The sequence below is a fragment of a genome, unplaced genomic scaffold (assembly GCF_019419815.1).
Source record: "Pyrus x bretschneideri cultivar Hongxiangsu unplaced genomic scaffold, Pyrus_bretschneideri_v1 Contig8, whole genome shotgun sequence".
NCBI lineage: Eukaryota > Viridiplantae > Streptophyta > Magnoliopsida > Rosales > Rosaceae > Pyrus > Pyrus x bretschneideri.
The window spans coordinates 5,468,024-5,495,498 of NW_025999820.1; the positions used below are offsets into that span (position 1 = coordinate 5,468,024).

Consider the following 27,475-nt stretch of genomic DNA (forward strand, 5'->3'; position numbering starts at 1 on the left):
GCGTATTAATTTGTGGTAAACCTCCAATCCAAATTCAATCCCCGCAGCTAGTAGTTTTCATTGATTCACGATCTGTAAATTCATATTGGTAACAGTTGGCAGTTATATGCCACATGTAAGTCTTTCTGCTTGAAGTTGTAGGTATGCCCTCACGTTGGAAGTAAGAGTAGCCAATTTCCTCCGAAACTTTTTGGCAAACAAACATGTGAAAACAATGGCTACTACATACATGAAAGGGAACATGCATAATAGTTGCGGAAGCACTTCCCTTAGCTTTATACTTCTAGTCAAAAAGGTACTTCTTAAACAAGGCCGGATATAAGACGTGTTCAAGTAAAAAGAGATTTACAGGTCCTCATCGACGTCATCGCTCGTTTTTATAATTTCCTCGTGCTCTAATTGTCCTTTTGTCAAAAAAATAAAACAAACATTGATTGGGAGAAAAATAAATTTTGGATCCGCAGATGATGTCATGCACCGATCATCACTACCAACGAAGCGTACACACCACAAATCAGAAAAATACTAGGGTAATGTTTACACCAAGCTTTATTTAATCTATAAGTAAATTAATATTTATGCTTTCATACCACACGAAAAGGATTTGAACGAATTAAAAAATAATTTGATTTGTTGTTTTAGAAAATTGAAAAGATAAAAAGAGTAAGAAGTAAAATACAAAAATAGAGAGAAGATCCGATTAGATATTTTTATTTTATTTTTCAAAAATTATCGTTTATTTTATGAAGTGGGATAATATTGACAGAGAGAGGTCGGATAAGGGTTTGTGAGCAAGCAATTGCTCAAGACACAATTATGACAAAAAAACAACTTATATGATATAAATACACGAAAGTGCACGGTTAATAAAACAAAAGTAATTTTAAATTAAATTTATATATATTTTTTATTTTATTGGCACGGAAAAGTAATAAAATAATGTACTCGTGCTGGGTAAATTTATCCACACTTATGAGGCGGTCCCCAGTCTTTCAGGCTTCAAAGTTACGTACGTGCTGGTGGCACCACCACCACTCTCCTCTTCTTCCCTTCCTCCCTTTTGTCTCACTCTTGGTGGCCCCCACTCATAAATCTTCTCCACCACCTCATCATTTGAGGTCACATTTGCTTAACTTCAGACACAAACACTTGGTGAACTTGTTGTCGTCAGCCAAATCATGTTGTCCATATGTCAACAGATATCGACATATGTTGAAGCAATCCAATGAGCGATATCGGAGAATTTGTTGAGTGTTACTGACGCAACTTGTCGAGACTAGTGTGCATTACATTAGACACTTAGTAGGCATAAAAGAGACTCGTACGAAACATTCAGAGAGTCATCGAAAGACCTTCACATGTATATATTTCCTAAGCTCTGGATGATCCTAAGACAACCTTGGTTCTGAGATCATCTTAATCCCATTGTACATTCCCCCATGTTTGGTATATATCACCAACTAGCCTTTGGCAAGTGTTTTTGTCACATGATCTTATCAGAAAATAAGATAGAGGCAAATGAACAAAATTGCTAATTAGTCACCCGTGAAGTTCGGGTAGTCTATTGCAAATTTTTTACAGCATATGCTAATTTACAAAGGTGGTGTTGTGATGTAGGCATACAAAAACTGCTTGATGATGCAAACAGTTTAGAAACGTCCCTAGTCATTTAGAGTGTCTTTCCTGATCAATGAGGATTTATTGTTACTTATCTTTTCATAGAACCAATCGTAATATCACAAGTTTCGCAGACGTGAGTCGAGAACTTGTGGCTATGGAAGTTTCATCAATCATACAATGCAAAATTCTCATGCTGAAATTAGAGAGATGATTGCAGGCCTGGCAGTAGGCGGTGCTCAACGTGTTGTTCGTGCTCGCAAACTAGTTGCAGCACACGAGCAAGTAAGAGTTTTCCCTAATGGTAATTCAGATTCTGAAGATGACGTTATCCCTGCCATCCCTGAAAGCCCACGAGAAGAAACCAAAAAAAAAAAATTGAAATTTCCACTTTCAATGGAAATTTATCGATTGAAAAGTTTTTAGATTGGCTTGCGGAGTGTGAGAAGTTCTTCGAATATGCAGAGATGGCTTACAACAAATGAGTATTTGCTTAAGAAAACCAAGGTCCGATTGGGATGAGTTAGGTAAATGTAGATTAATGTTAACATTTGGTCCCTTCGTAATAAATTTATTACAAAGCAGTCCTCTTCTTTGTCCCTCGGTAAATGGAGATTGTATATGCTATTCACACACTCTTTTTTACTTTTCACTTTTTGTCTATTTATCTTTTTTGATACATTTAATACAACGGTTCAAAATTAAAAAAAAAATGTTTAAAAGATAAAAATATATATGTAAATAACAAAACTTACAAGGTTTTATATACTTTCAAATTGGTACATCACAATTCACCACCAACTTACAAATAGCTACTTCAGAAAGTACACGTGGCGCCATGTTTTGACGCAAATAAGGACATCAGGTGACACCGTGATAGTACTGGGGTCGGTCACATGCTGACTCGTATGGACTCGCAAACACTCGAAGTTTTCTTAACTCCTAATAGCCTCGAAATACAAAAACATAATTACTACTAATTTAATTAATTAAAACAATTAATTGACCGGGTAGAGCAGTCAAAGGGAGCGACGTGATTAGCCGGGGGCGGTGACAGTCCCTGACGGCTGAGGACGGAACCACCCATCAGTCCTTCGGGGGAAGCTTAAGGTTTGGTCACGTCGAAATGAATGAAAAAGGCAATCGAAACGACTGTGCATTGCGCCTCACTCTGACCGTACGGAGTAGGACTGATGGCTGACCGGCAATAGCAGGTCATCCCCTTCCATCCCACCCATTTGTCTCTCTCGAAACTCGTGCGCGCTGCTGACGCATGGAAAGGAAGGGGTATTAATGGGCGAATCGATAAACGATGTGCTGGGGGAGTGTGGGTTTACCATTTCGCCCTCGGTGTCCAGCTGAGAGAGACAACTGTCAATTTACGAAGTTGCTGCAGCAGGAAAGTAATTTCGTTCCGATTCTTTTTCTTAATTCATTAAATTTAAAGATTCAGATCATTAAAATTTGATTCAATAATTATAAAAAAAAACTCACTTTAAAACTTATAATAATTTTAATCATTTGATTAACTTTCAATAGTTCGAATCTTAAAACTTAATAAATTAGAATAAAGGAATCCGAAAATGATCATTTCCGTTACAGCAGGGTGTGGAGTAAGAGTGGAGGCAAAGAAGAGTGGTAATTTGGTAAATTACCTTGGCTACGGTTAAGGCGCATGGTATCCGGACGTGCTGGTGCTGTAAAATGGATAACTATGCTCCGAACGCGATTCAACCGAAAAAAAAAGGCTCCGAACGCGAGCAGCTCCGGTGTGTAATTACTTATATGCCCACTGGCATGTATTTTCAAAATTTTAAGCTTGTGACCCATTAATGTACAACTAATGCAGTCCGAATATGATATGTAATATGTAAAATAAATATTTGGTTATTAGTCCCTCCACATGAGCGCGAATAGAGTTTTCACCATGCTATTGTAAATGAACCGAGTTAAACGATACATATCAGTTTGGTGGGTTGGATGAGATTGAGTTGTATTTCACTTTATTATGGATTCATAACTCATTATGTACAGTCCTACTTCTATCCATCTCATATTTTGATACAACAAATAAAAAATTGAACTCAAGTCATTAATTGGTCACAACCTATCACAACCCGCAAACCAAACATACTCTACGAGTCTAATTAAACTTGCCTTCACTATTCTTTTAGGAAACATAATATAATTGACAAAGAAAACAAAATGAAATCAAGTGATATTTCCCTTCAAAAAGAAAACAAGTGATATTGTCCAAGAAAACAAAAAACCTAAGATGATCGTGGTGGATGTGGGTATTTGAAATTCAAAGTTTGCATACCTTATCCAGCTATTTTCCTAATTTAAACCATTAATTTTCTTAATTCCAAAAGAAGAAAAACCAAACTAATTTACTAATTAATTGTAATTATAGGTTGCAAGTTAGTTTGGCAACCAGTCCGTGCAATTATTCATTTGGGCTTAGTCAACATGGTAATTATTCAAGACTTTTTAGAAGGAATGATTATAAAATTTTGTTTTGTCATTTATGGATTTAAGAGTAGATTACTTTCCAATAATAAGAACTAATCAATTTTTTCTTCTACAAGAGAAATTTTAATCAAACTTTAAGTTACGTGTGCGTGCGTGTGAAAACGAGGCAATTTGAAATTGCGTGCACAATAAAACACACTGCTTTAGTCAAATAATTACGCGCACAAACAGGATTGTAAAATTTGAAATAAACAGTAAAAAGAATACTTTACTTTAATTAACTGAGGTACATCCCAGCGATTAAACTATCTTTTTCTATTTTTATGGTAGAAAATAATGACAAAAAGAGGGGGAGGGGTATTCAGGAAATTAGAAGGCATGCATTAAACTATCTTTTTCTATTTTTATGGTAGAAAATAATGACAAAAAGAGGGGGAGGGGTATTCAGGAAATTAGAAGGCATGCATTGAAAACCAAGGCAAGCAAAGCGTCCAAACAGGGGTAGTATCGACAATCGACGCAGACAGTACAGGGACAAAGAGGAAACTCAGGGGAGGCACTTAATGGTCGCTCAGAATGACATGTCCTTCATTATAAACGTCAGTAATGGTATATCACATAAAAAACCAAAAAAAATCCAAACCCAATCCAACGGTCCCCGCACCTCCCTCCTCACATCAACGGCCACAACCACATAACGCATATAAGAAAATATTTGACGTCGACGCCGTGGTAACTGGTAACCCTTCTCTCTCTCCTCCCTCTCTCTCTCTCTCTCTCTCTCTCTCTCTCTCTCATCAATTTTTTTTATATAGTTTTAATTTTTCATTCTTTCCTCATATCTTCGAAATAATAAAATTTGTGTTTTCCATTCTCTCTGCTGCTTCTGTTTGGGATCCTGCGAAGATCGGATCGAGCGCTCTCTCTCGCTCTCACAGGTCTCTTTCTTCTTCTTCTTCTTCTTCTTCTTCTTCTTCTTCCAACCTTCCGCTCTCCATTTTTCTATCGACGAAACGGCGTCGCTTTTCCTGATGTCAGTGTTTGTTTCTGGTTTTTTGTCATACCGCAGGTGTTTGATGGACTTTGACGGCTTGGGGGGAGAGGGAGGGCGGAGCCGTCGACTGTGATCGGAGCAATCTCTGCTGATTAGGTTAAAAATCGAAGGTAAAAGATAAAGGTTAGATTCGTGGATTTTGAGTTTTTTGTCGTCGTTTTTTCCGATTCGGTTTTTGCAGATTGGTTGTCGTTTACGCGGATCTGAGTTTTTCTTGCATTTTCTTGGCCATGGATCTAGAGAGAGAGAGATGAAGAGAGAGAGTGTGCGTGTGTCAGGCATAAACGCAAACACTTAACAAACAAATACTCAGTGGAGTATTTTCTCAGAGAGAGAGAGCTTCTTCTCGACGACGCCGTTTGGCTGTTTTCCTTTACATTTCTGGTAAAATTGACAGCGAATTAGCTCTCGTTTCATTGTTTTCCGTTCCACTGTCGCTCTCTCTCCCTCCCCTTTTTTCTCACTCTCTCTCTGAGTGCAGTGTGTAAAGGAAGCCATTGTTGTTGAAGCTTTTTTCTTTGACAGTATCTGCAATTTTTGCACTTTCGACACTCGATGATCATCTGATTCTCGAAAACGATTCGCTTCGGTTTTGTTTTCTTCTTCCGAAAAAATAAAAGGAAAAATAATTTCTTAACAATATTATGGCTTTGCTTTGGTTAGAAGAAACTGTTCGATTATATGGTATCATGTCGGGTTTCCAAATTCTGTGAAGCTTCCATGAAAAATCCCCTTTTCATTTCCCTCTCTGATTTTCTCACATTTCGATGCTTATTTTAGAGAAGATGAATCTCTCTCTCCTCCCTCTCCCTCTCTCTAAAGTTTTTGTCCTTGGTGCAAAGTCCATTTGTCTTCCCTTTGTTGTGTCAAATTATCAAATATTGACTTGTGGGATGGATTTGTAATAATTTAATCGTTTTGGGTTTCTGGGTTTTTTTTTTCGTTGCAGTTTGGTTAAATTTGGTTAAAATAATGTCGTCGTCCTCAATGTCGTCGTCTTCAAACTCTCCGTGCGCAGCGTGCAAATTTCTACGGCGGAAGTGCACGCCGGAGTGCGTCTTCGCGCCTTACTTCCCACCTGACAACCCCCAAAGGTTTGCCAACGTCCACAAGGTCTTCGGCGCCAGCAATGTCGCCAAGATCCTCAACGAGCTCAGCGCTTCTCAGCGCGATGACGCCGTCAACTCCCTGGCCTACGAGGCGGAGGCCCGCCTCCGGGACCCTGTCTATGGCTGCGTCGGACTCATCTCCCTCCTCCAGCAGCGGCTGAAGCAAGTCCAGGCGGACCTTTTCAATGCCAAAAAGGAGCTCGCAACTTACATAGGCCCACAAGCTATGCTCTCCATTCTCCAGCCGCCGACTTACATGGCTCAGCAGCTCCAAGGAAACGCTTCTTCCTCGGCCGGTCCGCCGTACAGCATGTCTCCGATGATGGGCATTCCGACTGCGGCTGCTTCCGGTCAGCTGATGGTTCGAGATCCCCAGCAGCAGCAACAGCATCAACAGATTTTCGAGGCGCAGCAGTTGGCGGCGGCCGTGGCGGCGAGGGAGCAGCAGGAGATGTTCAGGAGTTTTGATCAGAGTAAACAGGCAATGCAGCAGCAGGCGCAGGACCATTTGAGCGGGTTCACTCAGATGGCGGGAGCGGTGGGCAACGCTGTTTTGCCGTCTTTGGCTCTTGGGTTTGATAGCGGTCCGTACCACCAGATTCAGCCGCAGCACCCTCACCATAATCACCGCCACCAGCTGCAGCTTCAGGCTCAGCTGTTGCTCCAAACCCAACAGCCGCAAGGGCATCATCAGGCTCAGCAATCCCAGCAACCCCAGCTGCAGGCAAAACCCGTTCCGGGCGAGGAAGGTGGTGGTAGGAGTGTGGGTCCCTCTTGTTGATGGGTTTTTCCTCAGCTCTTCCCTGCCTTCCCCTCTTTTTCATTCAACTAATTTTCATTCTAGGTATGCATGTCCTCCTTCCTTTGTTTGTTCTTTTTGTTTTTTTGAAATGAAAATCCGTACATTTCATATTCATTAATTCTTGCTCTAATTGTTTGTTGGTTTATGGTCTTGCACATGAAGATGTCACGGTATCTCACATTAACGTCGCACTACTTTATGTGAAAAAAAAAAATTAGAAATATAACAAATGCGTGATTGATTTAAAATATCATCATATTGACATATAATAGGGTAGGTAAGTATCCTTCATGAGGTTTTGTTGGGGTTTTGTACTTACGCATTTATTATCTTGCATGTGATGGTTTTTCGAGTCAATAACACATTGTTACGTGAAAATTTTAAACATACATCATTTTTTAATTTCCCTTGTTTAAAACACCGCCACTTTAGCATTTCCCCGAGTATAGATAGGTTTCCTTCCTTGTACATTAGGTTTTGGCAAAGTATGAGTGTTATGATGGGGTTTAACTTTTATACTGTGTGATTGGTTTAAAAAAGCGCCTCAGATGAGTTTCCTTTTCCTTGGAGACATTAGGGTTTTGCATTTATGAATGTTGTGCTGGTTTGGGTTTGTGTGGACATAGGGTTAGGGTTTGTATTTTCACGGAAAGGGCAACATTGTGGAAGGGAAAAATTACTCTTTATTGCAAAGAGAGAGAGTAGAATCAGAGAAAGGGTTTTGGTTAGGTTTGAGGGAATTATTGTCTTTTCACAGCCAGGGATGTCTCTCTCTTGATAATCATCAATAACATCTGAGATTTCACTTTCCCCACCTTTCGTGACATCCCTTTCCTTCCTCATGAATCAATATATATATATATATATATTTTTTTTTTGTTGGGGTAATATTTTATGTCAGAAAAAAAAATATATATATATATAGTGGCAGTTGATGGCGAAGCTTGTTTGGGCTAATCTGGTGCACGCATTGATTGCATGGTGTTGTTTTGATGGTCCAAAATCTGAAAGAGAAATTGAAAACAAATTTAAACATGTATGTATGTATCTGTGCCTTCTTCTTCTGCGTCGTCGTTTGACTCTTTAGAAAACTGACTGACTGGTTTTTTCAAGGCATTTTTCGCTGACAGACTCAGCACTATTTACGATCTTCACTATCTGCTTCGATTGTTCTTCCCTCTTTATCGAATATGACAAAAATGCCCCTCTCTCTCTCTCTATTGCTCTCTCTCAAAAATGATATGTTACGTAGAATTCATGCTCGTTTTTTCATGAAAAGAGTGCGTGCTTGTATGGCTTTTAAGGTGATATCCTAATTTATATTTTGCTTCTTGTTGTTTTCATGCAGTTCATATCGTCTGCATACAACTGGAGATCTAGAGAGAGAGAGAGAGAGAGAGAGAGAGAGAGAGAGATATCATTTTTGAGTTTTGAGGAAGGAGAGAGACTACTTTTCATTGCAGAGTAGAGACATTTCGAAAAGTAGTAGGGATCTGCAGTGATATGTTGGGGAGTACAGTTTTTATCCTTTTAATTAGTAGTGATCGAGGACAATACTCATCCCCTTTCTTTTTTCTTTTCAAACATGTAAATTTGAACCCCTGGAATTATCTATTGCCCTTTTCTCGTTTCTCGTTTCTCGTTTCTCGCTGTTAGTTCATATTTAATTTTACTGTAAGCGGTGGACCCTCTTGGAGGTTAGGGCATTTACCTCCAACCCATTGCAAGGTTCAAAACGCTTTTCCTTCTATTAGCTATTAGCGTAGATTAGTGCAGAATATTAAAAAAAATATATTTAACTTTCATTGTTATCATTATAGTACTAGTCAGTGGTAGATGTACTGAAATGCCTCTGTGAACAACTAAATTTGTTTTGCCTATTTCTATTAAAAATCCGTCACTGCTAATACATATTAGTAGTACCATTATATTAATATTATTTTAACTCTTACATATTGATAGTGATTTATATTATTTTAAAATAATTACCATATATTTTGTTATTATTATTATTTTTTTGGTCAAACGGTAGATTTTGTTACATTTAGATGTTATATTAGTCACTGATGAGGTTTGAACTCATGCTGACATGTAAGGACTCAACACATTACCATCTCTATTATGAATTTGATGAGTGTCATTGTTAATAATTTTTGTGTGTGAACTTCCCACTTAATTAATATTGTTTCAGCCTTAGAAAACTGATAATTGTGTTGAACTAGTGGTCAAAATATTATAGCATGGATTTGGTTTGTGTTGCATAATTAAATGTGCATTGTGGACATGTGGGTTTCACGTTACATGCCTCTTTTTTTTTGGGTATTTGAATCCAATTTAATTATCTCCAACTAGTCAAATTAGATCTTCCTTTATTATTATTATTTTTTTTTTAAGAGAGAAGTTCCTCTATTATCAGAACGAATTAACATATATTTTATAGTGACTTTACACTCACACTATTCATTTTAAATTTAAATAAGAATTTTTTTAATGAAATAAGAAAATTATTATTAATAGTCATTTTGCACTCAACCTTTCCTTTTTTTTTTTTTTGAGATATATATAGCCGCTATTTGCACTCTTAAAATGTCAACAGCCCTCTTTGAATTTAAAACTAAACAAAGAGAGAAAGGCAAAATGAGAATTTTAAAGTGCTTATAATAATTAGTGTTACTTGCTAGTCTTGTTTTTAAGCAAATAATCTTCATTGCTCCTTTTTTTTTAACTTGTGCACACACTTGTCTTGGTGGTTGTTTGAACTTTGAAGTAACTAATTGAAAGACTGATTAAATGATTTCTCTCTCCATGAAAGAAAAGTGAGAAATTCTAGTAAGATTCTCTCAAACGTGAGACTCTTCACGACTCTCTATCACTTCAAGTAAATTACCGATAAACTGTGAGATAGCAATGCGAGGTAGCAAATAGTACGTGAAAAGTTTCATAGAGAGCTGTTTTAGCATTATGAAGAAAAGTTGAGGTCAACCAAAGGGATGTATCATATGGGGATTAGGGCTAGCTTTATAGGAATTAACACGTCCATCACAACTTTTCCATAAATAATGTAATGTCTGTTCAGACGGTACAGACGTGAAGATATGGAAAAGGAAGAAGAAAAACTGTGCGGTGGGGTCCACTTTGATCACATCCTCAACTTTGAAGCCAGCAGTTGGTGATCGACCACAATGCTTTCACCGCTTTATATTTGACTTGCTAAAACCAGATTAAAAGTAGGTGAAAAGTCTTTTGACGACCTTTCAAACAATAAAATAATTATTATTGGGTGCATGAAAGTGCATGCCATTGCCATGCATTTTGGACAAGACAGGCAAACAGAAACAGCTGCCCCTGTAAAACTGTAAAGCTCACTCTGGTAGCTGTGACAGTTTAATTACCTTCGTTTTAAACAAAGACGTTCAACTTGCACAGGTGCCAATTTCATATTAGTTTAAGAGTAATTATAGTAATGGTTTCTTAATTTTAATCAAATTGAAACAATAGTTCTTTAACTAAAAATTCATTACCATTGATTTCTCAACTCATCAAAATGTGTAGTTATGGTCATTTTGATCAACTTTGTTAGAATTTTGCTAACGGCAAATTTGAACCACATTTTATTGCTAGTTCATTGTGAGGTTAAGTCAACCTCCCTCTTTTAATGTAGATAATATTTTTTATTCAAAAAAAAAAAAATCACTTGAGGTTGCACGCACTAATTAATGATTAGACAGAACATAACAAGTGACCAGATGAATTTTCTTCTCTAATTCCCTTGTTTTAAATTTTGTATACAAACTATAGTTGCTTAAATGAAATTTCTTTTCTCATTTCCTAAAAGAAATTTGGATAATGATTTCTACTCTTGGAGTTTAGCATTTTTTTTTTTTTCACTTCCATTCATGGGTGAAGTCATGTAGGACCAGAATGGTACCAAATCTATCTTACCAGGGTTTTCACACATAAAAAATTAGACTTATTCTTCTGATTTCTTAAGATTTTTCATGGCATTAGTGTCCAGCCAAAATCTTTTCTTTTCTTTTTCCTTCACAAGTTTGATTTAACGCTGGTGGCTATTATGTAGTTAACATGTGTCGCTGAGTGTTTTGAGAGTGCTGGTTTTTTATTTTAATTTTGTTTTATCCTTTTATTTTATTCCTTGAAGTATTTTAATGCTATTACTTATGCTTTCTCTTTTTTCTTATTTTTTTTTATTCCCCTCCTTCTTCCTTTCTTTTCTGTTAAAAAGGACTTTTATTTTGAATATGAGTCGTAATACTAGACATGGGGGTTGAGTTGAGGAAGAGGATGACAAGCCTAACCCAAATGATGGTGGTCGGCAGCTTAGGAAACGAAAAATCCTTATCTTTCGTTGATCAAGAGAGCAATTTAGGGTGAGACTTTTGTGATCTTCTTGAGCTAAAATTCTGATTCCACCACTGCTTCCATTATATTAACTTATTAATATTATAGACTTTTATTTATTTATTTATTTATTGGTTAACAAAGGCGTTTCGAACAAAAAAAAGGGAACGATATAAAAATTAAAAAAAACTACGTCAAAACAGCTCAGAGGCATAGGAGCCCCAACAATAACATAGAAAATAAGTTTTCCACACGAGGAAGGATTGACCAATACTATATCCAAGGAAAAATTATATATTGAATGATAGAATACCGTCTCAAGAAAAATTGGTTTCACACAAATTATCTCAAATATTTGAATTTAAACCCAACGATCACACGAAAATCACGATGATAACCAATTTTGATAATTTACTTAGATTGTGTGTGCTCGTGAATCTTTATCGTTCATGAGAAACCAGTTTTTCTTCTTATAAAAAGGACAATGATATAACACCAAACTTATAAGGAGTTGTGCTACTATTCATATTACTAATTTATCTTATAGTGAACCTCAACTTTTTTTTCATGGTATCATAGTAGTTTGGCATACGTGTGAAATTCAAGGATCACACATGCTCCACATCACCCATTAAGAAACACTTTGTGTGTACTTATAAGAAGTTGAACTATTTTCCATCTAATCAATTGATTTTATGGTGAAATTTATATTTCCTGTATCGCTTTAGTCGGCTAACTGTTTAAAAGTAATTGGAAGAATGAGTTTATTGTTCCTCGATCGATTCATTTGTGTTTTTATTTGACAAGGATAGGATTATATTAAGAATCAAGTTGACTGATTAAAACGTTAGATGGCGTGATGATGTGATCTCGTTTCACATGAATGAATTTTATCTTTATTAAATTAAAAATTTATAAATAGGAATTTAAGAAATATGGAGTATCGACTCTTTACTTCAACCTTATGAGACCTTCCGTCAAAATTAAGTATGTGAAAACGCATTTGAAGCATGTGAAAAATAACCAAAAGATTTTTAAAATCGGTGGCGGCAGTTGCGTCGCGGACGCTTAGTTTCATGAAGCAGCAGTCGGAGGCATATTTTATGAACCGTAGAGCCCAAGAAACCTCTACAAGCGATATTTCTGCCATAACTCTAGCAGTAGCAGAGATTTGTATGTGTAAATTAAAATTTTGATGTTCATCATAATTGAACTGAAACTTTGGTGTAGATGTCCATCAGTTCGAAACCAGTTAATTCTGAAGAAAAAAAGACCCGATTTGATTCATTTCAAAGAAAAATCTCATTGGGATTTGATTCATTGGTTCTACACAACCAAAACAATCTAGGAAAGTTGGTTCAAATGATTAGAAATCAGGGGGGCGTATTCAATTAGGATTTTGATGGATTTTAATTCTTTTAATTATTTAAAATTCAATGTGTATTCAATCAGGATTTTAAAAAATTATTATTTTAGCAATTGGGATTTTGGAATCTCAATAGTGATTCTCTCAAATTCCCAATCGCTGAACTGCTCAACGATATACTTAAAAACTGATCATTTAGCAATTAGGATTTTGAAAAATAATTATTTTGATTAATTTCTCAAAAAATATTTCCAAGGTCCTCAACTGAGTCAAAGTAGTACTAACAAATATTTACAATTAAGATAAACAAATTAATTACCATAAACAGTTTTTTATCCGCAAATTTCATTTCTAGCTACAAACCAGTTGGATTTCCTCTGTACAATCAATTGGCTTCATTTCAAAGCATTGAAAGCAAAAATAGTTTTTTTTTATTTCTATTCTAAACTACTACACATAGAGAGATTCAACTCGAGTGCAAGGAGACGTACACACTGCTTTTCCTTGAATTGATAAGAAATAAAAAAGAGTAACCACTTTTTTCAAATTTCTAGATTTATTTTGTATACGTTTAATTTGCAGTATTGTTCTTGTGATTTGCTCTTCTGTCCATTTTGTCATTTCTCAGAAAATGGCAGACTTTTGCAAAACCAGAAGAAATGGTGCTGCATATCTTGTCATAGCTTCCTCCGAAATCTCTATTGCGATTCAGATGCGCTCGTAAAATCGTGGCAACAACCCTAGCTTTGTGGATGTACACCCTTCCGAATCCAGAGACAACAGATTTTCATCCACCTACAACAATTTACATCGTTTCCAAGTGTTGCATCCTCAATGAAACCAACGATGACTCGAAGAAGTTTAATTGTCGCTTGTAGATCTTTGCAATGACAACGATAGTGATGTCTATTACCTTCAAGATCTCGACCTCAATGTTCCATTGTCTTGAGGTCTAAGGCATAAGTATTTGGACTTTGCAGGCCATTGTCAGGGAATTATATGCCTAAAGGGTTACTCCGAAAAAAGGTTTTTCTATGCAATGCGGCGCTAAAGGAATCCAAGCTTCTTCCCAAGTCGTGCCTTCATCTCCCTCCCCCGAAAGAAATGAACATTTTGCAGTCCACAGGAGTAGCTGTGGGATGTGGCTGCGATCGAAAAGCTGGAGACTACAAAGTTGTTAGAATCGTAATGCATTTCGAGCGTTTTTGGATTTTGTTTCACCTTCGCACGGCAGATGTGTATAATATGAGTTCAAACAAACCGTAGATGAACACAAGAAAGTCATCCTTTCGTTCAACATCGATGACGAATCATTTTCCGACGTATCCGTGCCGGATAGTTTACAAGGTACAAACGAATGTTATGTGAGCCATACAGTGTGAAATGAATCCGTCGCTCTTTTTTCCTTTTCACATAGAAAGTGGGATTTGTAAATCCATTGGTATGCGGAAAATGGATTTCAACTTTGGGGGCGTTAAGGGTTCTTGGACAAAACATTTGACCATCATACCAATTGCCGGATTTGGAATGCCATTCACATTTTGGAATACCGACGAGCTTCTTATGGTTGCCACAAGTTCGACGAGCTTCTAGCAAATAACAAAGTAATTACTTCTCCCATACCGTCTAGTAGCCATATCAATTCTCATGTAGTAAACGAAACCACTTAATATCGACAAACAAATCGACTGTTAACATGTTTATAGATACTATTGAACTTCAACTACGTGACTGGTGGCATTGTGTCCAAATACTTGTCCATGAAATTGAAAATCGATACAAGAACAACAACAAAGCTTTTTCCCACTAAGTGGGGTCGGCTATATGAATCCTAGAACGCCATTGCATTCGGTTTTGTGTCATGTCCTCCGTTAGATCCAAGTACTCTTAAGTCTTTTCTAAGAGTTGCGACATGAAACGTCTTGGTATTATATCCACATAATTTTAGAACCGAACGTAAAAACTACAAAGATTTTACATAGGCACACAGATCTTCCCATGTATATTGGAGCAGAAAACAAGACAATGTGAATGATTAACTCAAAATATTCAGCTGTATAGAAATTCATTGCTCGTTGGTCTCTCATCCTTTACCGGTTTGCCCTGTATTCCGAGTTTCGAACATACATCTTTGACTTTCACCACAAATTGACAGCTTGTACAGCTCTTTCTCTCTCTGTTTCCAGATCCAGCCATGTCAAACCCATTCTTTCCGCACTTCCACATATCTCCACCTGCGTAAAATTGCGCGTTAGTAGTTGCTTTCCCCAGGCAAAGAAAGCTTCACATTCAACCCCCCTAAAATGTTGAATCATGTCTGCACATGCATCATTATCATTATAACTTGGTCAAATTCATATCGACATGGTTGGTCGACTTTTTTATTTCGATTATAGAAACTAAACAAATATTAGCAAATACCAGGGCGGCCCGAAGAATCGAGTGAGCAAAACTAAGAGGTAAAGGAAATCCAATTAAGTAAGGGTGAAGGACTCAAGAGGTGCTATGACTGACCAACGACTGTCACTTATATAATATACAAAGAATAAATGGAAAGGAGAGATGCATAGAGACACTAACCGGAAAATTAATCTGAATCAGATGACATTTGAGAATGCGGATCCAGTGTCGCAATCATTTTAGACAGCATCTCACCCATGTCTTCTAATTCATCCTTTGCAAAGCCCCAACTTCTAACTAACTCTGCCCCAGGTGCTCCTCTGGCAATCCCACAGCTACGAAGGCCACCCAATCTATTCTCCAAAAATGGCAAGATGGCACTGCTAGACCGTAGTCTAGCTGCCATAGGGATGGAATGAACATCAAGTGATCCCCTCGATGGGGAACCAACAATTGGCGTGCTCAAAAGTTCACCATGTTGGCCAACAAGGTTGCCAAAGATTGAAGGAAAAGGCAAAGGTATTGGAAGAGGACATTGAGCCACTGACAGATGGCAGAACATCGGCCTTGTTATTGCATGCTCATAGGCAGCGTGAACTGTATCCTTAACTTCAGAAATTGATGCCCGATGACCTCCTGTTGAACACAAACAATGAGTTAAAATATAATAAGCATCCAGTCCACACCAGTCCAATGGTACATTTCATACCTTTTTTCTCCCTCCCAAACTCACACCATCAGTTGTCAAACTAATTTGTTCGGGTACCATATCAAAAGAGTGGAAATTTAAGTTTCAACAATGAGAGGCTTTGCAATTCCACAAGCACTAAACTCATATTTCCTCTGAAATAACAAGTTACGTATACATTATACTGCAATGAAATGCACAAATGATTCATAATGTAATCAAAATGACAGTGAACTAATGACAAGAATAAGATGGAAAAGGACTACAGTTATCACCAGAGTGGACATTTTTAGGGATGGTTTTGCCAGGGAATACATATTCAGGAACTAAAACAGTTCTTTGTAATGTACCACATAGGGCACACATATCTTGTAACCTATGATAGATGGTTTTAAGCCTCTCCCGAGTTCCAGTTAACAGATACCACCAGATTTGATTACTAGTGAATAAAATGTCGCCCAAACAAAAAAAGCAAATAGCCTTAAGATTTTAGCTCTATTTAATGCCAACACCCAAAGTTACACTGCTCTAGTCACTAAGGCAACTAGAGCGTTCACTAAATTTCATATTCAGAAAATATGATCATTGAACGATAAGCCAGAAGCGCAAAATATGAACGATCCTTAATGTTCTCCAGGAAACTAAAGAAGACATAATAAGGAAAAACTGATGCTTTACTGGTCTAAAATGTACCTGATCCTAGGGCCCCATGGACTGTCATGGATTCTAGTAACTGTAAGTCCTCGACATCTTCTGCTGTCTCTGGTGTCAATGGCTGCAAATTCCTTAATAAAGTCTCACCAAGTGAATTCTCTGTTTAAAATGCCAAATAATTAACCAAAATCACTGCTATTAATTGAGGGACCGATATGAAAATCAATTAAAATAAATACCAGCTAAAGAAGGGGATGGCATTGCAGCATCCAGAATGGCAACCATATTTTGCCTAGCTTGCCCTGATAAGATTTGCACAACCTCACTAACAGTCGCAGCACCAGAAGCATAAGATGAGTCTCCAGTGGGCCCAAGTGGTTCCATTCGAAAAGGGAGACTAACAGAATGTAGGGTGGCAGCGTAAGCTGCACTGCAGTGATAAGGCATTTCATCATTGATGCTGAGAAAGTTTGAAGCTTTGCCTTTCAAATCAAGTGAAAAGATGATTAGTCCACAAGAAAACTTATCCGGAACAGAGAAAGTAAGGGAGCATCTACACTCACCATAGAAACCAAATAGCAAACCATTGGTTCAAAATAAAGCTTTTAAACCTAGCTTCCATATCAGTTATGCCAATACTCTTTTGGGGGGCTATTTAACTACCTAAGAAGAATATTAATGATTTCATCATGATAAATAGGATGACACCGGGCATCTGAGGGGAAAAAAGGCCCTACAATCACAATGTTGGAGCAACATGTAAAATGAATCTGAAGAATCTTGAAAATCAATTGTATGAATAATACATTCGACAAGTGGAAAATTTCTTACTTGTACTCAATGAGGGTAGCCCGACTGGAACAATCAGTTTGCATAAGGATGACAGCATTGAAAACGAAACTGCATCGTGAAGCTTCCTACTGACTCTCTGCTTCTGGCTTCTGGGGTCCATGGAAGAACCTGAACCACGCACAGCATAAAGCATCACTGGAGCATTTGTGTATTCATCTGCAATACTCTCCAGAATATCCACAGCTAGAGGAGAGAAACCTCCTGAGTCATCAACGATGAATTGAAAACCCTGTCAAAATACAAAGACTCAAGGTTATACATTAAATCAATATTCATGTTGAACCCCAACATTGAGAGGCTTATACCAAAAAGGAGCACCAGAAGCTCATTTGAAACTGAAAATATGGATATTACTTCTACTCTTGATGTTTAAAAGGCTAAGAAAGATTTATTCAAAGTCAATATTAGCCACTGCAGCAATCAATCTCAAAAACAAAAACAAAAAAAGACAATTGTCCATGTAAACATAGCTCATGTAGTTTGGACAATGAACAGGTCATTGTCATAGATGATGTTTCAATCAAATTAACATTTGTCCATATAACTAGAAAGACATTACTAATACACCATATTGGACAGTCTTGGCTTTCTCAAGGCTAAAATAAAGTACATGATTAATAGAAAATAGTACTTCTAAAGTATATTTGACAATGAAAATTGGATGTATTGCAGATGAATACTTAATGAAGACCAATAAAACAAAAGGAAAGTAATATCAGAAATATGTGATGATCTATAATACCATAAGTTGAATAAAAATTTCAGAAGCACAACAAATTCACTCTTGAACACTGCCAGCCCTTCCGACTTAAGCATCTACATATATGAAATAGACATGCATAACAGAAAACAGGGTTGGGGTAGTAGCTAATATACCAAAGTAGGCATCTCATGCGCCTTACCTAAGAAAACAAAACTCACTCGACTAGCACTAACCGACAGCTTTAGATCGAAACTCATCCCCTCCCCAAAACAAACTAAGCCAAGAAAAAAATTGTAAATGGATCAAAGTATAGGAGAATGGTTTGTACAACAAAAATATACCTGAATATGGTCGCACTCTTCTACAAAAAAGCGAAGCCTCTCACTAACTTCTTCTCCCTGTAAACCCGCAGATAAGGATTCTTTTCCAATCCCGTAATTGTCAAATTTCTGAGGATCCACCCACAAACCACTCAATTCATATAAACTTTGGGGATGATAGTGAACTTTTGAAAAATCAGTCCAGTACTGGACCCCATTTTCTAAACTCTCCACTATTTCGCTGTCATGAATTTCCCTTCGAGAACTCTCCTCCTCACCATTGACACCATTTTGAAGAGTCAAAAAATCCCCCTGCTCTTCCTCGTATAAACTTTGTAAGAACAAATTCTTCTTATGAGGCTCAGCGGCTTGAGTAGAAACATTACCACCCCTGCACATTGGTCCAGGGGATATCTAAATTCATCTATGCACAAGTTTTTAAAAACCAAATCCAAAAGGGTCTAACCATGTGAAAATATTTGATGATGCAGATGAACCCTCATTATACAACGTGCCGCGTGAACTCAAAGACCCGAGGGACCCTGCAACAGGCAAAAAAAATGAAAATTTACACTTGCATACATTCTAGGCCAACAAATACACAAACCCAACTGAAATTTTTGACGTACCTTGAAGATCAACCGAAACGAGGCGGGGTGTGTAAGTCACAGTGCCCTGTTCATGTCAAAATTCACGAGTCTCTTAAGTAAGAAGGTGAACCAGAAGCAAAACAATTGAAAAAGTATAATATCTGCAAACCTGGCGCGTCTGACCAGAGCGGTAGAGCACGTCCATGTTCAAGGACTGATTCTTGAACACCGGGTCGGCGTAAGCGTCCTCCGCCAACCCGAGTAGTTCATCCTTCAAACATATAAATATGTTAGAAATTTGCAGAAAGAAACAGTTAATGGGTTTTTGGGCAAAGCTGTAGAAGTACCTGGAAGTTCCAGAAATGGGAGCCCACATAGTTTGCAAAGCTTCCAACTTGAAGAGTGACGAGTTCTCTCATGGTTTTGGAACCAAAGCTGCGAGGGGATCGGAGGGAGGGAGGGAGGAAGGGAATGAATTTGGAGGCAACCCTCTTTTTGTAGTAGGCTGACTTGGACTATTTAAGTACTGAATTAACTGGACTTAATCCCTGTATGTTAAGAATAACGAGTAAAAAAGCCCCAAAGACATTTCCCTTTTTTCATTTAGGCATTTCAACAAACAGTTTGTGGGCATGGTAAACAACTCTTTTCGTAGCAATAGACGAAGGGGTTTTTAATTGTACCGGTACAAATTACTACAGGAGATGTCCATGGAAGAAAGAAGAAAACAAATCAAGTAAAAAGTTGAAATTTAGAAAAAGAAAGATGAAAAAATAACAGATACCCACCAACAAAGTAGGAAAATAAACAGTGGAATTGGAACGTTGTTACTATTGCAATTCTGGCTACTAATACAAGACCATTTGGTGAGTCTTACAAATGCTATTGTATTAGTAATTCGAGACACTATAACGACGGTAAATCTGTTTTATAAAAAATTTTCTCAAACAAGCAAATAAGAAATCCTTACTAAGGAGGTGGTCGTCTCTAATTGTCTCCGGTCATGGGCGGACCCATTTAATGCCAAGGGTGAGCATCTACCCACTTTTTCTTTTCTTTTCTTTTTTTCTGATTAAGTAAGATATCTTTCATTACATTAATAACTAGTATAAGGTCCAAAAAGAACTAAGTAAACAACTACAGATAAAGTAACAGACCCAAGCAAAATGAGAACGGTAACCCAAGATACAACGAAAGGACCACACAAGGTTAGGCCCGAAGGTTGCATGAAACAAACAATAAAAACCCTAATCTCTAGCCGCAAAGACCACATTGTTACATCCTCAGAGGAAGCCAAACTTCGAACCGAGAAAGTAGGCACCAAATCCAAGTCCCATTCACGAACCACTGCAAATATATATAAATAAAGTAACATATGGGTAGAGTGAGGCTAATGGGTATGTAAAGTACCCAACACTTGGTCTCGATGAGGATTTGGCATGCCTATTAGGGGAAGGGAAGTGAGGGATGGAAGTGGGTTTGATATCCAATTTCTGATCGGAGCCTGCCGATCCAAGCACATGGTAGGATGGGGATGAAGTATCACAGTTAGGGAGGAGGGAGGAAGGAAAATTAAAAGACATAAAGTAGTAAAAGCAAGTGAAAAATGCCGGATAAAGGGCATGAAGCCCAAATCTAAGACTAGCTCAGGGATAGTTGAGATCCGACTTAGGAAAAACTACGATAAAACTCAGGGAAAACTGAGAATGAAAACGAAGGAAGGAGACTAGAAAGAGGGAAGGAAGAGGAGGTGGATGCAAGGATGGGGAAGGGAAAGAGGATATGAAAGGGGAGGAAAAGAAGGAAAGGGCAAAGAAGAGAGGAGGGAAGGAAGAGGAGAAGGAGGAGGAGCGGGCTGCTGTCTACCCCGAGCAAAGTAAGGGACGGTGGCTGAAATTAAAAACTTGGGGGGGGGGGGGGGTGGTGCGCTTTTGGATCTGGGATATGGAGTTCAGTGAGAGAGAGAAACTGCGTAGGTTGATTAGGCTATTGCATTAGCAACTACCCACTCATACCTCGAAAAATCTCCCCATCAGACATGAGTTTGCCCATCTCGACAATTGGGCAAGAAAGGGTGACACGGGAATTCCAAACCCATTTCATACCAAATCGACATACTTCACTCAAAATTTTCCATCCGAACTTTTTTCCTCAATTCCTTCCGTGCCATCATCGCTAAGACCTGCCCACCAACAAAGAAGCATAAGCAACAACACTATACCAAGCTTTTATACCTCGCACACTCAAAAACATAAAAAACAAAAAAAATCTATATCTGCCACTATCTCCCGTTAACCCTTGTTTTCCTGACAAACATTAATACTACTGAGAGACTATTCTTAGCATGGCAGCGTAGTGCCATAGACTCCACAAAGGAAATATGGGGAAAAAAAATATAAACTGTTATTATCATGAGTACTAGAACGTATCGTGCATGGGGTATCCTCATTCCTAAAAATGGTATAACCATAGTTCTTCAAAACAATGGCATAACCATATGTCCATCTCAATAATACGGTCTCAAACTCGCACAAATAAAAAGTATCTTGAGGTTTCGCCTCTTTGGAGCAAAAAGTTTTACAAAATCGAAGAAAAATTCAGAGTTGACTTTCTTTGGAAAGTTACATCAACATTGAACCATCTAAATAGCATGACGTTGGCGTAATAATGCATAGTTTGACAATGTATGTATTTGTTCAATTCTCGATAGAAGATCAATATCGCCTAAACATGCCCATAAAGTTTCTTTGCTGGTTTGAAAACGGATCCGTAGTTTATGCTGCAAAGATTGGTTGATACTTTACTAGTGGATTATCTGTTGGCATAAAACACAGTCCAAACACTTAATCAAACCAAAATCTTAGGTCATTGACTCATTTCTTAATCCAACAATTTTAATTCCAGTTGACTGCAACACGTTTTCATCACCACCACTGATTGTGCTCCTTTACAATCTAAAGAATCCATAAAATCTAAAGAATGCATAAACCCGACAAATAAAAACTAAAAAATATATCAAATAATTGACATTCAGCTAATATAAATATGAAAATGTTTGGTACTTAAATCATCTTTTGAAATATTTAATTTTCTAACCCATAAGATTCTTGGGGGATCACTCAACCTACCAAACTCTTTTGAGAGATTCATTAGAAAAAATATATATTTGCATTATCTTGAAGGTGACTGCATTATCTTTGCATGAGCCTGGCCCGTAAGATGAGATTATTCAAATGTTAATGTAAATGGATAATATTAAGAAATAATGTGACCCATTAATTAGTCTGAAAGTCAATTAAGAAATCGATTATATAATTAATTAGGTCTCCAGATCTTTATTTGACAGTGACCCCTGATGAAATTTCAATACTGGCAAATACCTAGTTTTTGTTGAGATGCTGCAGAAGATAAGCCATTATTTAATCTGAGGCAAACCACTAAGATTAAAAAGAATCCGTATAGTGGCATGGAATTGGATTTGCAACAGAAAAGATACTAGGATCAGTTGCCCCCTAACAGTGAATACAATATGGTATCCACATGCATTAATGATCATGACTAGCTTGTGGGCGCGTGCGACTAACCTTAACACTACTATTATGACGGAAAATAAAAGTTTGTATGAGAAGTGATTAGCACAGAGAGAGAGAGAGAGAGAGAGAGAGAGAGAGAGAGAGAGAGAGAGAGAGAAGCTGGCATGCTACTAAGAATTCCAGGACAATGCAGGTGCAGAGGTTAATTAGCAAATGGATAAGAGTCCAATCTTCCAAGGACCATGTTGCTGAAAAATAGAAAATTCGAGATATAGAGGACCCAGTTGGACAAAAGTTGGACAAAAGCTTGATGACGCCAAACATTCGAGAAGCAAGGCAGGCCCTATCTAGCTATACAGGTTTTCATGTCGAATCCTAACGATGAACGTCACCGAGGATTAGGATAAGAGAAGCGTTTGATCTCTTCCAAGTCCGGAACTGTCATATCCGCGACCCCAATGTACTTCCGAAGGCAAACAATATGTAGCAGATTCATAGTCCATAGAGATCTCAGTTTGAACCTTCAGTTCATACATTGAGCATATAGCTAATACAACAGAGAAGCTAAGCGACAGAAACAAATTAAACTGAATAATATTATGTTGGGAAACATTAACATGGCACTTCCTACAATTAAATAAAAGGGGTCATTACATAATACTAAACCTGTATAAAAGAACCAGAGAGGAAGAAACTTGCTCTACAATGGCAAATTCTTCTCTCTCTCTCTCTCTCTCTCTCTCTCTCTCTCTCTAAAAGTACCTCTAAAAAGAAAAAACTTGAGCTCCACATCCTCCTCTTTTTGTTGAAGGTAGCTTATTACTACTATATGCTTATAATTCAGAGACTGAGATTTTTCCCCATGTATATTTGTATCTGCAAAACTCATGTGGGATGATGATTGGATGAGACTCCCTGTACATCTCCAGCTCCTTGGTTGTTGTTGTTGTGATTCCACTTTTCAAACTCTTATCCATCCGATTTCTCGTCCTCTTCGGCTTCCCTGCTGTTGCCTGACTCGCCTCCAGTTGTGGATCGACCTTTGGCGTACCCGCCTGCAAGGAGAGGACCCTGTGGAGAGCCAGACTGTACGTTGTTTGCCTTAGAATGGTTTCCACTGTGATCCAAGGACATGAGTAAGGCATTCCCTTGGCCGGCAGCAGCAGAAGGCGGTAGCTTTCGGATGTGAAGGCGGTATTTCTGCACAGACAAACATATGAGCAAACAATTCAGATAGGAAAATTAAATTGTGATTTGCAGATGAAAGAAACATAACTATTAATTAAGTAATTAACCAACCTGCAAATGGCTCTTAACTTCATCATTGGTGAGACCCTCCACCTGCATAAGCTCTCTTATCTGCTTAGGAGTGGCTACTACCAAAAACAGAACACAAATTAGAAACAAGCACGTATAATTAAAACATAGAGGAGAATTCGATTCGAATTGTTCGAAAAAAACCTACTAAATTCAAGTAGTTTGGTTTAAAAGCATAAAGATCAAGCATTTCCTCCAAAAACCAACAATAAATTTTGCAATTTATCAATTTTTCCAGTTCCAATTTCAAGTCAAGAAATTAATATCAACACAATTACAATATTTTGTAGTCACAAAGCTCCAACCTTCTGTTCCTCCAAGCTGCTGAAGGGCATCAACAAAGCGGCGGTGGAGCTCCGGGGACCAGCACCGCCTTGGTTTCCTCAAGGATTGCTGATGCTGCTGCGGCTGGGGCTGAGGTTTGTTCAGTAATTTCACTTGTCCTGCCACACCAGAACCCGAACCGCCGCCTTTGCAGCCATTGCTGGTCTTAGAGTTTGCGTTTGCAGAACCAGCCAGTGCTTCAGACATCAATGGAGTCATAAGACAAAGGTTTGGAACCTCGGAAACCTCCTTGTCTTCCTTCAAACATGGTTTTGCAAAACCAGACAGCTCATTCTGTCCCCTGAATGCCAGTAATGCCCCCTCCACGGCTCTGTTATTACTCACCTCAATTGGGCTCTCAGGCACCGACCGATCATCTGCCTCATTCCCCTGTCGAAAAAAATCCAAGAAAATATGAAATTTCAGCAAAGCCCCAATAAAGTTTCAGTCTGTACAAAAAAAAAAAGTAAGCGAAATTTAGAAATTAACCAGTTTAAGTTCAACAGAGTCGTGTTTGGTGTAATCGAAAACGTTGATGCTCGTGTTCCACAGCTGAGCAGAGCTCATCCAGTTCTTCTTGTCAATATTCTCCTTTCCCGAAACTACCCCTCCGTCCTCCTCAGAATTGCCCTTCAACGGCATGAACTCCTCCACCACCGGCCGCTCGTCCATTCGCCTCCACCGCATTCCTTCCTCCTTCAACCGCTCAATCGCTGCATGCCCATCGAACCAAATCAAAACCCCATCTCAAAAATATTACAAAAACCAAATCCTAGAGAGAGAAAGTTAGAGAGAGAGAGAGAGAGAGAGAGAGAGAGCAGAAACCCACCATCCTTCAAGAGAAGCATGCAGAGAGGAAGCTCCCGCTTGAAAACTTCAATCTTTCTGAGTTCATCTTCCAATCTCTTCACGTACCCATCGAGCTCTGAAGACCTCTGAGAGCCATCTTTAATTGCGGCGAGCTGGGCGAGAAAGTCGGTGATTGTTTTCGGGACGAACAGAGGACTGGAGTCCAAGCTCAGCAGCTCCATTTTCTCTCTCTTCGTTGTTGTTAATTTTCTCTCTCTATCTCGATTTCGAGCATTGCCCAGATGAAATCCTGATTAGGAACAGCGAGACCCGAATTTATAGGGAATTTGAGATTCAGGACGCACACAAAGATTCAGTGGTTCGCATAAGCGGATCGTCGCGTCTCTGGGTCAACTCGGTGACTCAGTCGGAAACGAGTTTTCACGGCAGTAAGGGAATCTTTGGAATCCGTACTCACGCGGCGAAACTGTAATTATCAATTAGTATTATTATTTTCCTTCTTTTTTTTCTTTCTTTTTTTTGTCTTTTAAACTTTCGGTTGTTATTTTGTGGGGCGCTTCTTCGAGATTCTTTGGTGACTGGGTTAAAAAGTTAAAAGGAATCATTGATCTTGAACTTCTTCGATAGTTTTGTTAAATATTTGTTAGTGTAGTGTAGGCCTGTCATCTGTATCGTGTTTTTGATGTTTGGTTCGTTTTTATATCATATATAATATTTTAACAGGTCATGTCGTGTAACATTCATTAAAATGGACAGGTAGTATGATCCGACTCAAACTCGATCAGTTGATATTAACAGGTAATATGACCTGATTTGTTACCTGTTAAAGAAAATATATTTTAAATTAATAAATAATCAAAAAAACATAATACTAAATAAGTATATATATACCACATTGTTACTAAATTAGTTTATACATACCACATTGTCTCATAAATATTATTTCAAAACATAAAAACACATTTGTTTTTCAAGTATTACAGACCCCAAAATAAGAGCCTAATGAAAAAATATTAGTACATTACTACAAAATATCAGGATCAAAATTTAATCACTAATTTGTCATTACATTTACACTTCTAGTGACAAGCTTTACAACTTTGGTGAAGGGCTCAACTTCGAAATTGGCCACTATAATCACATAAACTATAGATTAAAAGTTAACCGTTGATTGCCATTTACATTATCTACTGGCGGATGAATAGTGTTAGAAAATTATCTTGGCGAGTATATTTAATTTTTCATCTCAAACAACACTTTTTATTTTAAATTAGTATATTTAATTTTTATCTCGAACAATTTTTTATTTTATTATTATATCAAAAAGAAAAAACTCAACTATTCACTTTCTAAAATCTCAGTCTCTCTCTTCATTTTTTTTTTCTCTTGAGAGGGATTCTCGTCGGATTCTCTTTGTGAGGATTCAAGGGATCCTCCAATCACATCCGTTCATTATACATTGTGCAGTCAGTTATCGTCAGATACTATTTATATTCAATTTTAAATAAAAAAAAATTACAATGATTTCTGACCGCATAATATACGATGAACGAATGTGGTTTGAGGATCCATGGGATCCTCACAAAAAGAACCCGGGGAGGATTCTCACTTTTTTTCTTGGCTCATGAGCCGACCCATAAGTTTTATTAATTTTTTAATATTTAACTAATTGCTCTATAAACTTAAAGAGTAACTTTGTTATAATAGAGACTCTTTAGAGCAAGTTCACCCGTAAAAAATGAGATAGCCCAAAGTCCATTTAATCCACCCAAATGAATAGTAATTTACCGCAATTAACAGTAATTGGCCAATTGCATCTCCACCCCTAAAAAATGAGCTGGACAAGAGTCTAGTCAAGTTGTATTAAAATATTTTTTTTTATAAAATAATTTTATTTTTAATTTCGGGCAGGATTTTTAACCAATCTTGTCATGCCACGTGTCATTATCCGAAAGTACTATTTTGTGGATAGATTTCTGATAAGATTTTGAATCAATCTCGTCGCACTACGTGTCACTATCAGTTTAGAATCCTTTAAAATAGATTTCAATAAAATTTTCAACCAATCATGTAGTGCCACATGGCATTATCCACAATCTTATCATTTCTTTTTTGTCCATATAAACCTTACATCCATCCTAATTTATACCAAACTCAAACTAGCTCAGAACCTTTCTTCATCGTTTTTAAATCTTGAGTTCTTAATAATGTCTTCTTCAAGGAGATTGTATGAAATCAATGAGGAAGAGAAAAAATTGTTGGCAAAACATGAAGAATTGTTCAATCTCGAGGATGGTGCAGATGAGGTGTTCATAATGGAAGAGGATGATGAACTTAGAAAGGCAGAGAACTCACATTCATGTCGTGTCATGCAAGCTGTGGGTCAGATCTCCAAATCCAGACGTGCTGCAAACTTTGATAGAAAGAGGGAAAGACGAGGTAATGATCTCTTGGAAGCAAGGTTCTAAAAGACGTTAGGCGTTAGTCGATCGGCGAACTGGGGCC

At 37.7% G+C, this 27,475-nt stretch overlaps 3 protein-coding genes and 1 pseudogene across 6 annotated transcripts; 2 read left to right on the plus strand and 2 right to left on the minus strand.

Moving 5' to 3' along the window:
• Positions 1-4,866: 4,866 nt before the first annotated feature.
• On the plus strand, positions 4,867-8,684 carry LOC103956445 (LOB domain-containing protein 36). Of its 2 annotated transcripts, none has more exons than XM_009368440.3 (4): positions 4,867-5,027; positions 5,159-5,266; positions 6,093-7,096; positions 8,403-8,684. In XM_009368440.3, the coding sequence occupies exon 3, from the start codon at positions 6,116-6,118 to the stop codon at positions 7,031-7,033; it is 918 nt and encodes a 305-aa protein (XP_009366715.1). In that variant the 5' UTR covers positions 4,867-5,027; positions 5,159-5,266; positions 6,093-6,115; the 3' UTR covers positions 7,034-7,096; positions 8,403-8,684. The 2 variants fall into 2 exon arrangements, with proteins under 2 accessions (XP_009366715.1, XP_009366720.1); XM_009368445.3 differs by having other exon boundaries at positions 4,868-5,027; positions 5,159-5,253.
• Positions 8,685-13,124: 4,440 nt separating this feature from the next.
• Positions 13,125-14,553, plus strand: LOC125473235 (annotated as a pseudogene).
• Positions 14,554-14,692: 139 nt separating this feature from the next.
• LOC103956435 (protein misato homolog 1) lies at positions 14,693-19,984 on the minus strand. Of its 2 annotated transcripts, XM_009368427.3 has the most exons (11): positions 19,957-19,984; positions 19,334-19,421; positions 19,156-19,257; positions 19,026-19,071; positions 18,863-18,938; positions 18,418-18,787; positions 17,353-17,602; positions 16,761-17,003; positions 16,561-16,680; positions 15,360-15,815; positions 14,693-15,013 (listed from the first exon to the last, which is right to left on the minus strand). In XM_009368427.3, the coding sequence occupies exons 2-10, from the start codon at positions 19,403-19,405 to the stop codon at positions 15,367-15,369; spliced, it is 1,728 nt and encodes a 575-aa protein (XP_009366702.2). In that variant the 5' UTR covers positions 19,406-19,421; positions 19,957-19,984; the 3' UTR covers positions 14,693-15,013; positions 15,360-15,366. The 2 variants fall into 2 exon arrangements, with proteins under 2 accessions (XP_009366702.2, XP_048431765.1); XM_048575808.1 differs by lacking the exon at positions 19,957-19,984 and having other exon boundaries at positions 14,693-15,096; positions 19,334-19,945.
• A 3,109-nt stretch (positions 19,985-23,093) lies between these two features.
• On the minus strand, positions 23,094-25,460 carry LOC103956423 (transcription factor HHO5). Of its 2 annotated transcripts, none has more exons than XM_009368407.3 (5): positions 24,990-25,460; positions 24,650-24,873; positions 24,142-24,550; positions 23,819-23,895; positions 23,094-23,719 (listed from the first exon to the last, which is right to left on the minus strand). In XM_009368407.3, exons 1-5 carry the CDS (start codon positions 25,189-25,191, stop codon positions 23,489-23,491), a joined length of 1,143 nt encoding a protein of 380 aa, XP_009366682.2. In that variant the 5' UTR covers positions 25,192-25,460; the 3' UTR covers positions 23,094-23,488. The 2 variants fall into 2 exon arrangements, with proteins under 2 accessions (XP_009366682.2, XP_009366690.2); XM_009368415.3 differs by having other exon boundaries at positions 23,819-23,892; positions 24,990-25,459.
• Positions 25,461-27,475: the final 2,015 nt, after the last annotated feature.